The 10807-nt window shown below is 44.2% G+C and overlaps 1 protein-coding gene across 3 annotated transcripts; it reads right to left on the bottom strand.

Annotated features, from left to right (window-relative positions):
- Positions 1-5614: 5614 nt before the first annotated feature.
- LOC103641005 (serine/arginine repetitive matrix protein 1) lies at positions 5615-9212 on the bottom strand. 3 transcript variants are annotated; one of them, XR_002265918.3, is made up of 7 exons: positions 8665-9212; positions 7344-8094; positions 6999-7247; positions 6685-6903; positions 6489-6581; positions 5748-5849; positions 5615-5662 (listed from the first exon to the last, which is right to left on the bottom strand). XR_002265918.3 is itself a non-coding variant. In XM_020546112.3 (7 exons), exons 1-3 carry the CDS (start codon positions 8463-8465, stop codon positions 7234-7236), a joined length of 1011 nt encoding a protein of 336 aa, XP_020401701.1. In that variant the 5' UTR covers positions 8466-9195; the 3' UTR covers positions 5615-5662; positions 5748-5849; positions 6489-6581; positions 6685-6903; positions 6999-7233. The 3 variants fall into 3 exon arrangements, 2 of the variants coding, with proteins under 2 accessions (XP_020401701.1, XP_020401702.1); XM_020546112.3 differs by having other exon boundaries at positions 8220-9195; XM_020546113.2 differs by lacking the exon at positions 8665-9212 and having other exon boundaries at positions 7344-7782.
- Between the last annotated feature and the right edge of the window lie 1595 nt (positions 9213-10807).

The raw sequence follows: 10807 nt of genomic DNA, 5'->3' as shown, positions 1-10807 counted from the left end.
GTTCATCCGGTGATTATTTAAAATTCATCGCTCGCGCAAATACGAATTTAGGAAATTCGGTACGGTCCTCCGATTTCATCTCAAACATATTTATTTTGAACTCGACAACAGAAATGTTCGGAGCAAAATAATCTAAATCGCGCACAGTCCGAGAAAAATCGTGCGTGAGGAGATGATCCAATTTATTCTTTAGCACACTCGGTAAAATAATAAAATCAACTGTGCTTAGATAACGGATAAATTTTTATCCGAGTTCGACTAAACTAGTGCTGTCTCAAATAATGTATCCAATATCCAGTCCGTTTCCGTGTTGCCCGAAACAGTCACGAAAATTATCCAAACGAAATGTCGTCAGAATCGTAAACCTCGGACTTTTCGTTTTGTGATCCGAGAAAATAATGTGTATAGCCGTTTACCATATCGTGCATCGATTCTTTGCTCGTCGCTAAATATCGGGATCCAAAATATCTGTAATTTTCGGTAAAAAAAATGAGAGAAAGAGAAATTTAAAAAAATCTGCCACCGCTCTTCTCTCTCCCTTATTTTTTTCAGCAGTACTCTGATCTTTTCCCCTACGCGCAATCATCCTCATCCGGTGTGGAGATTTTTTTTGCCGCTCATCTCCTGCAAGAATCTGGTCACCGCTGCTGAAGATTTTCCTACGTGCGCGCGTGCTCCTATCCTTATCCCCGCCGCACGCCCATCTTCTTCTGCCGTGCGCCCGAGCGGCTTCTCTACGCTTGCCTCTCTTTCTTTCCTCTGGTGGTCGTGAGCTGCTGATCTCCAAGCTCCTCCCTCCTCCCTGCCGCAGCTTGCCCCAGCTCCCTGTTTATCCATGGTGGTCGAGATCTCCCATGGCGAGCTTGCCGGGGATGCCCCTGCCCCAGTCCGCCCATCTCCCTCGGCTCCCTCCTTGCTTCTCTCTCGTCCTCGGATTGGTCTGCGCGCAGCCGTGGACGCGCCCGCACCGTCTCTGCTCCTGTCCTCTCCCATGGCGCTGCGGCTCCTCTCCCTTGCTCCTGTAGCTCGGTCCTGGCGTCTTCCCCCTGCTGGTGCCGCGCCACAAGTTCCCTGTGTACCACGCCTGCTCCCTCTGTCTGTTCCCAGCCGCGGAGCTCCTGTGCGCGCGAGTTCTTTGGTGGACGCGCGCTGGCCGTGCTCCACTTCGCCCATCGCGATGCTCCAGCTCCAGCTCGCTGGCTATGATCACAGGACGCCACCAGTCGTGCCTTCGCATCCTGTGTCCTCGACTCGCCCACAGCGTCGCCGTGGTGTTATCGTCTCGCTATAATTCTCTGGTGGTTTGCTCGCCGAACCTCCAGCTTCCTCGCGCTCGGCTCCCTGGTATTCCAGCTCGCCGTCGCGTCTTTCGCCATCGATCTCGCTTGTCCCTGATACCCATCGCGTGGTATTTAGATCTCGCCGGTTGGCTGCTCTTGCCCGCCATTAATTCCACTTCGCAGCTCACCTGCTGTTGTGGTGCTGCTATCCCACGACACTCATGCCGGTGCATCATCGCCTGGCCGAGATTGTCGCCATTAGTTCGCTTTCGTCTAAATCACCGCTGCGGGTGCCTGGGTCTCTGGTCGCACGTTTTTCTATCTCGCGCTCGTCTCGTCCGATGCCTCAGCAACACCGTAGTCATCCTTCCTCGCGGTGTTGTTATTTACCCTGCTAGTGTAATCGTGCCTCAGGCGCTGCTCGTCTGAAACACCCAAGTCAAGTGAGCATCATGTGCGACTCAAGCTCGGTTCGTCAAGATTTTTCAGTCAAAGAAAGATTCCAAGAGTATACGGAGAAACAAGCCCTAGATTGATGCCCCAAGTGCTCGGCGAAAGGCCGGAATAAGGATCATCGTCGTTTGGATGGATTGCTAGTCGAAATGGTAATCATATTTTGAATCGCTATTCTAGCAAATTGATTTGATAAATGAATTAGAGGGATACTTATTAGGATAATTATTCTATTTATAACTTAAACGTGTCGTGGGTATATTAATTTGATGCATGATAAAAGTCGTAATTATATGCTGCTTGGTTACTATGGGTATATTAATTTGATGCATGATAAAAGTCGTAATTATATGCTGCTTGGTTACTATCGTAATTATGAAGTAGTCGCGAGGTGTGGTAAAATATAGGTTTGAGGTATACCCACTAGAGCGAACGATTAAATATCGTATTTGATGTGTAGGCTATACAAGTTAATCCGATGTAATGGCTTAGAAAGCTAATTATAGAGTTTCTATTCATATTCGAATGTTTAGATGTCCAAGGTTAATGAGTTAATAAAGAGCTAGGAATAAAAATAGATGTTCTAGTGTTGTTATTCAATTTGGTTAATGGATGTAGTCGATGCCCTGCTAGGATATCCATGAAGCTTAATGCTTGGTTTTAAGTGTTTCATCCTTTTTAGTGTAGATTATCTATATTATACTCGTTATACTCGTGCTCATACATGTGCATCATGCATCTCATGACGTACGATAAATAATCGCGTGATGCGGAAGATGAGCCAAAGTCGACCCCAAGCATGGGCTAATCCGCAGGATGAAGCTGATGAACTAATCTGAAGATGGATAGACGAAACAAGTATCAGAACAAGGATGATCGTCAAGTGGACGTCACCTAACAACACTAACCTAGTGTTATTCAGGCAAGCCCCGGTGCATTCGCCACCTCCTTGTTGTTTTAATATCTTTATCACCTCGTTTGATGCATTAGGTGATAGGAGTTGTGTGCTAAACTGTTGATGCATTTCCTTCCTTGGAAAATTGATTACCCTTCCTTGATACCCTTTTTGAAAAAGAATTTTATGATGCTTAGTCTTGCTTTAGCATACAAAAATGTTTTGTTTTAAAACAAAGGTGATGCTTCAGTGGGTGGGAATGTTTTCAAAAATAAAACTTGAATGTGGATCTATCAAAGGCCTTGATGGGTTCAACATCGGAAAGATGTACCTCTGCCAGGTACCAGACTTTGGGTTAAAACTAATAAAGCTGAGACCGGGCGGTTGACTTGCACGAGAAAGGAGTCTCGGTGTAGTGTCTCCGTCTGAGTCGATTAAGGACTGTCTCGATGTAGGCTTGCTGATCGAGGACCCTTTAACTGGTCACATGCCTCGTCATGGGTAAGCTTTGCCTCGGGCAGACTAATACCAGAATAAGATAACACGCAATGGGAGTGGAGAGATGGCGAGAGTAGCGTGTACCCTCCGTGGCAAGAGGCTGGACGGTGGTGTATCTGTGCTCTCGGTTGGCGTGAACCTGATCTAGTCTTAAGAACCCCGGTGGCGAGTTGACATATGCAAGGGTTAAGTGCTACATATGTCGTGTGATTGGAGATCCTCAGCTGAGTATAATCGATTCGGATCGCCGTAACTTCGCGGACATGAAGACTTGGTCACTGCCCTACACGTAGCAATCCAGTGAACTGAAGGGATGACAAAAGGACGGCTAGTATAGGCCAAGTGATTGAACTAGGGTATAAAGAACTCTAGATGCAGGTAACTTTACTTAACCTGACAAGTAAAATGGATTTTAAGGATCCACTCATAGTAAGCTTTTCTACAAAACAGAGTCTTTGATTCTTGATAAGCCATACCTTGAATCCCTCTAGCCAGGATACCCTTGAGAGTCTTTTCTTTAGTCGGGTAAGTCTTGCTGAGTAATTCCATACTCAGGGTTTTATTCCCTGTTGTTTTTCAGGTTATAGTTTTGTACTGCTGATGATGGTGTTAAGTGCCGGTGGGCTCGGCCTTCTTATAAGTCTAAGTAACCCTTCTATACTTCTTAATGAGGATGGTCACTTGAGCTAGAATATATTTCAAACTTATACTTTTGTAATCACTCCGATGAATATAATGTAAAACTTTTGTAACATGTAAAATTTGATAATAAGATTTCCGCTGCAAAAAAAATATTGGTGAGTGTGATTTGTGTTACTTAATCTTGCGGTCCTGGTTATAAGTGGTTTATGCGATGTCCTTGGGGCAATTGGACGGATCCTGTTAAGTTATCTGGTGCACATGCATAGTTGTCTGAGGTCTTTGAGACAAGGACAGGTGCATGTGGGCCCAATAACTTGGGAGGTTCTGCCACAGTGAGCATGGCTGATATACCAGTTTCTAACACTCTGCGGAGGTCGCACACTGTACCCACAAGCCATGATTCCCATTCTGCCCGGAAAGAGCCAATCTCCATTGACCACTGCCTAGGTGGCATGGCAGGGTATCACTACGTAGCCTTTACAATGATTTCCCAAAGGTCATAGCTGCCCGTTAGGTTTCTCCATTTTGATAAACACAGTACCTCTCCCAAAGGAAGGGCGATTAACAAAACCAAATCAAGAACCTCTGCAACCAACCTCGACAGAACAAGTACTGTGCCCGGACCCCATTGACGTCCCTATGGCGAAGCCAACTACTCCTCTGGTTCCTCTAATTAATCTGCTAAGGGCGTCCCATTACACCCTCATGGTTGCACTGTTATCCTAGGTGTCGCTCCCCAAACAGGTCCTTACAGAGAGGTACTCAGGAAAATGGCCTGAGTCCCCTAAAGTATCACAAGAACATAATCGGGCACTACAAAAAAATGGTTTTGTATGACAAAAGTAAAGTGTCATGTTTAGTACAAAATTGGTCATAAAAAGCATCTTATGACGAAAATGCTGCGTCATAAGGGTCGTCATATAACAACCGTCACATTATGTACCTTGTGTTGACTTTTCAGAGTACCGTCACATAATGTCATCACCTTTTGTGACGGCTGCGTTCGTCCGTCACATATTGTTGCTATATATGACGGTGTTATCTGTGACATTTTTTCCAGTCAACGCGTCACCTAATGTTGGGATCGTCACTTATGGCGGTGTTATCTGTCACAGTTTTGTGTATTTTTTTACGATCTAGGACCGTCATATATTAGTCTGTGGATAATGTGACAGCTTGGTTTTGTTTAGTTTAATATGACACCCACATACAGTGACCATACAGTGACGACACACTGAGCTCTCATGATAGCTCACAGAATCATAATACACAGAAAAGCCATCATACACAACATTCTCATCACAAGTCATACACAATTCCAGCACACTAGTTCTTCCACAACAGAGGTTCAAACATACAAAGGTTCCACCACAAAGGTTTGAAGCATTCAAATAGATTGCATGTAGTTCTTACAAAGTTCTAACCACAGATATGTTCTAGCAAGGTAGAAAAACCTTAAGCAAAGGCATCATCCTCAGACTTGGTATGCATCCCTACCTCAATCTTTCTGAAGTTTCAGGACAGCTCGTAGCAGTGCATTGGTCTCTTCAAACTTGGTATGCATCCCCTTCACTTCCTCTTGGGTCTGGCGCAACAAACTTTGGTTTTCTTCAAGTGCGGCCTGTTGAGCTTGTAGTTGTGCTTGCAACTCTTCCTGCTTCCTAGCAGCTTCCTCACTTTCATCTTGGAGTTTTTCCTCAAACTGAGCTTGCATGCATGCTTGTGCAGCTAGCGATGTGGACTGACCAGTCTTGGACGTTGTAGGGACACCAATGTTTGGAAGGAAGGTGGATGAGCGGCTGATCTGGCTGAGACTATCAGCAACAATCTTGGAGGGTGACTTTTGTGCTTCTCCTTCTTCTAGCTCTCTTTCCTTCTCTGCAACCATTTGCTCCTACATAAAATGAATGTACTTAGTAACAAGGCCATACAAAAGTGTTGAACCAGGCATTTACTTGAGTGTAGTACATGTAACTTACATATATCTCATTTGCAAGCGGAGTACGACCATTTCGGGGACTATTCATACATTCCCCAAAGAAATCAACAACTTCCGGCTCCATGTTGTTGTACTTAGTCCTCTGCGGCATATAAAAAACTTGGGATATAAGATTTTCCATGAAATATTGGTACATGCCAACAGCAATACAACATAGTCAAATAATGACTGGCAGTTTAAGAAAAAGAACACATGAGCATGCATCAATGCTGCCTAGACAGGTCAAGACTAATAACATGGCCTAAAGAAACCCTAGTACTGATGATGATCATGTTTGATGACATAGCAATTGTCCTGCTGTTTTCTATTTTAGATGGTCACCATAAAAGAATTGGAGCATAAGCACCTATTGATTATATCTCATTTAGCACAGCGCAAATATTATGAACATGGGAGCTCATCTCAGAAACCAGATGGCCAATCTCAGAATTAGCTACTCAATCAACACCAAAGAGATATTGCACTTATTCATTTCATGCATATCACAACTTTCCTATTGGCATAAACCTCACATATGATGAAATGAATAGTCAATAACACTCCAAAATGTAAGTCCTTCAGACCAAACAGATATTGCACTTATTCATTTCATGACTTATTAGCTCATCTCAGAAGTAATTGGAGCACATGGTAACTTTACATTTCAGTAGCACATGGTAATTATTATGCTACATATTTCCCAACTTTGAAGCTAGTTTTAGAAAAGACATAATATACATACCAGGCTGTAACGATGGGCTATATAGGACCTAGCTCCAGTCCTTTGGTGAAGCTGCATGTTGCCTCAGTTTGCTTTGTTCTTAGCAGATTTTTCCTACAGCACAAATGCAATAAAGATTTTTCATTCACATGCACAGTTTGCATTACATATTAGTTTGCATTGCATAGTAACAATAGCAAAAAATGTAGTTATTGACCTGATTCTTTGGGTCACACCAATACTCTACCAGCCCAGTCCAATCCTCTTTCTTCATTTTAGGTGGAGGTTGCATGGCCAACAACTGTTCTTTTGTCAGTGACTCGTCGAAGTACTTCCTTTTTAGGTTATACCTCGTCTGCCTCCCTCCCCTCTTTATGATATCTGTGCATGCATCTTTGCTTGGTCCCTCATTCTTAACATCGACATCCAACCTTGACTAAATCCACACAAACGATTTATTAGAAACAATTATATCACATGGGAGTAGATTAATGCTAAAAATTATTATGAGGAGTTAAATAGTTGTCTCACAACGACTTTGTCAAGCACTTTTCGTACTTCTGCCTGCCCCACGACATTGTCATAAAGCTTCCAAGATTTGTAGATAGGTAGGTTGTCTCTAAGGGCAACACCAGTTTCTGATGCCAGCTTCGCTGCTTGAAATGGGACCTCCGATCTTTTCATCCCTTCAGCCACGTGGATAGACAACCGGTTTCCCCTATTAAGCATCTTCTCTAAGCCATGACCCATGGTTTTCTTGTGGACTTTATTTTTTGGGCGCTACATTGGCAAATAATAATAAAATTGTGTTATTATAGCAGTAACAAATGTAGATATTAAATGAACAAACCAATGCTTAGAACATTTATTGTTTACCTGGAAGGGCTGGAACGAAGTCACCAACTGGTTCTCCTTCATTAGGATTACCCTCTGAAGTAGCACCATCAAATTGCTCAGCTGACTCAATGATGGCATTGCTTTGCCTAAAGCTGTGCGCACCTGGTGAGTTGTCCGTAGGAACTGTTTTGTTAACACTAGTTGTGGGAGTAGGTTTCTGAGATACGATAGCAATGGCTGCAGGAGTACTATGGTGAGGGTTTGCACTAGGAGAAGACATGGCTGCACTAGCCCTAGTGAATCTAGGAGGACTATGGTGAGGGTTTGCACCAGGAGAAGACATGGCTGCACTAGCCCTAGTGAATCTAGGAGGACTATGCATGGTGTGTCCACCAGGCGTACACATGGTTCCACTAGTCCTTGTGTATCTAGTAGGTCTAGGCATTGTGTTTGGAACTGGTGAAGACATTGCTTGAGTGGACCTAGTCATTTTTGGAGGAAAAGACACTAGGTTTGTAGTTTCAGTGGTCTCAGTAGTGATTGTACTGGCCTGGACCTGTTGTTGGGTACTACTGGAAATGGCATTTCTTTTAGGGGTGGCTTTTGAAGTGGTCTTAGGAGGCAAGGGATGTCTTGGCTTAGGTGGCGGGCGGCCTCTAGGCGAAGGCATGGCTGCACTTTGCCTTGTCAATCTGACTAGTGTGCGTGGTGGCTGGTGGCTGGCAGCCGGCATTGTTCCTGCCTTTTGCTTCTTTTGGTGAGGGCGAGTTCCTGGAACCATTTGTGTCGCCTATCAAGAGGAAAAATGTAGGTGAGTAATTATGAAAGAAGTATATGTTTTATTAGGTACAATGGAGTATATGTATGAAATAGGCAGGCCATGACCATGTGAATTTGGTTAGCAATCCATCTCACCTCAGTATTGACCTCATTATTGAGGTCATCATCATAGTCATCATCAGTGTCAGATTGGTTTTCAATGTCAGAGCATGGATCGTAATCATTGTCAGAATCTATAGCCTTCCCTCTTCCCTCTTTCTTTTTTGGTGAAATAACATCTCTAACAGTCTGTGCTAAGACATGAATGCCCAAAGATTTAAAAACTTGCTGAACATGCTTTACAGTCTCATCCCTTGCTAGCTCATACTTGGTTTTTTCCATTTCTTCTATTACTTATTACAGAGAAACGTAGAAAGAGCAGAAACTGAATCCAGTTTCTGTACATGAGTTGAAAAAACAACTAACGCATCAGTATTTTGGTTAATGGTAGAAAAAAGACAAAACTACAAACATGCTAGAAAGAACACATATATAAATGCTAGAACGAGATGCACTACCAGTAAACCACATGGTACAATACCAGATTCCTGATGCCAGTAGAAGAGGTCGGGGGCTGCGGGCCTGCGTCTATCGGCGAGGCAGCATTGGTGGTGGCCGGTGAGGCAGCCTTCGTCGCGGCCTGCACGGATCTATGGAGTTAAGCAGGACTCCCTGTGAGGAGGCGTATCCGTGGAGGTCTGGGATGCCGGCTCGTTGATGTCCGTGGCTGGATTGTTCTCCGGCGGCGAGGTGTGCCAGCGTGGTGGGTGCGAGTGGCGGAGCTAGGTTGAGGGGAGTGAGGAGGAGGACATGGCTGGTGTACGGGATGGACGGATCCGTTCACCAGCGGCGGTGCGGCGGCGTGGTGGGCGCGAGTGGTGGAGCTAGGTTGAGGGGAGGGAGGAGGAGGCCAAGGCCGGTGTACGGGATGGACGGATCCGTTCACCAGCGGCGGTGCGGCAGCGTGGTGGGCGCGAGTGGTGGCGCTAGGTTGAGGGGAGGGAGAGGACTAGACTTGTCTGCGCGCGTGGTGAGCAGCCGAGAGGATAAGGTAGGAGGGGAATTTTGGTCATCTTGGACGGGAGTCGTGTTGAGGCCGTATGTCAGTGGGAGAAACTAGAGCTGACCATCTTGGGTCCTGATAGGAGGGCCCGTATGTCAGTGATAGAATTAGTACTATTTGGAATTGAAACATATTTTTGGGGTACTACATGATTTCAAATGAAAAAACACTAAGAATAGAAGTTGTTACACTCATCAAGATATACCATTTTGGTTTTGCTCATTTTCTCAATTGACTTTGTTTCGAGAGTTTGATTTTTGAATTTAAAAATATTCGAACTTCAGGCACAAATTTGGGGTACTTAGTAAGTTCAAATGAAAAAAAAAATCAAAAACACAGAAGTTGTTGCACTTACTAATATCTACATTTTTTATTTAGGTCATTTTTTGATCCGATGAAGTGATGGTAACTTTGTTCTCAAATCTTACTCATCTCACTAATAGTATATGAAACTATGAGTGAGATGAGTAAGATTTGAGAACAAAGTTACCATCACTTCATCGGATGAAAAACTGATCTATATAAAGAATGTAGATCTTGATTATTTGTACAAACTTTGTATTCATGACTTATTTGGTTGAACCCATTTTGAGGTTCCAAATGTGCTTCAAAGTTGCAATTTTTTACAAAATTCCACTTTGACTTGTTCAATTTTTTTTCAATGGAATACAACGAATATAAATGCAATACATGGATATATCAGGATTTTAGAAATTTTTAGAAAAAAAATCATCACATTTGGAGAAAGTCTGTGGGAGAAAAACTAGTTACAATATTTTGACATGAATTAATAAAAGGGAAACTAGTTACAATATTTTCACATTTGGAGAAGGGCCACCCAGCTACTGCCTCACCGAGTACCCGCCCCTGCAGAAGCAACGACGCCCGACGCCGGCCCTGCAGAAGCAACGACGCCGACCCTGCAGAAGCCCCGCCGCGCTCCCTTGTCGCCGACCACAGCTTTGTCCGTAGCTGCCCTCCCCCTCCTCCACCTGCTGTGCTCCCTCGGTTTGCTTTGTCCGTAGCCGCCCTCCCCTCCTCCACCTACAGCCTCGCCATGCACACCACCTCCGGTCATTTGCTCCCTCGACAAGCACCCTAGTTGTAGCCTATCTAGCAAGATTAGCTGCCAGCAGGATCTGCTCCCTCGACAACTACCGGTGGTCAGAGCTGAAGCCTCAGCGTGGCCATTGTTTTAGGTAAGCAAGCTGTCAAAAGTGTTTTGTCGATTTCTATCCATCTCGATTTCTAAAATTTTGTCACGTATGTTTCTCCAGGATGAGATGGACAGAAGCTGGGTATACAACAGTGTGCCATTTAGTGAACCATATATGCTTGGTGTTGAACAATTCATGGCACATTTCAAAAGTAGATTTAGTGCACATGAGAAAATCAAGTGTCCATGTAGAAAATGCCTAAACCATATAGAAAAATGTCAAGATGAGGTACAGGAGGATATTGAAATCAATGGTATTTCTAGGTGCTATACAAGGTGGGTTTACCATGGAGAGGGAGATATTGATGTTCAAGAAGATGATGATGGCACACTCACTGTTGGTTATGAATATATGTCATGGGATGGAAATGACCAGGCTCCACTTGATGATGAAGGACAAGCTAA

Source organism: Zea mays, chromosome 10 (assembly GCF_902167145.1).
Source record: "Zea mays cultivar B73 chromosome 10, Zm-B73-REFERENCE-NAM-5.0, whole genome shotgun sequence".
NCBI lineage: Eukaryota > Viridiplantae > Streptophyta > Magnoliopsida > Poales > Poaceae > Zea > Zea mays.
Note: the sequence above shows the minus strand (reverse complement) of the source record. Positions and strands in the feature narration are given on the sequence as shown.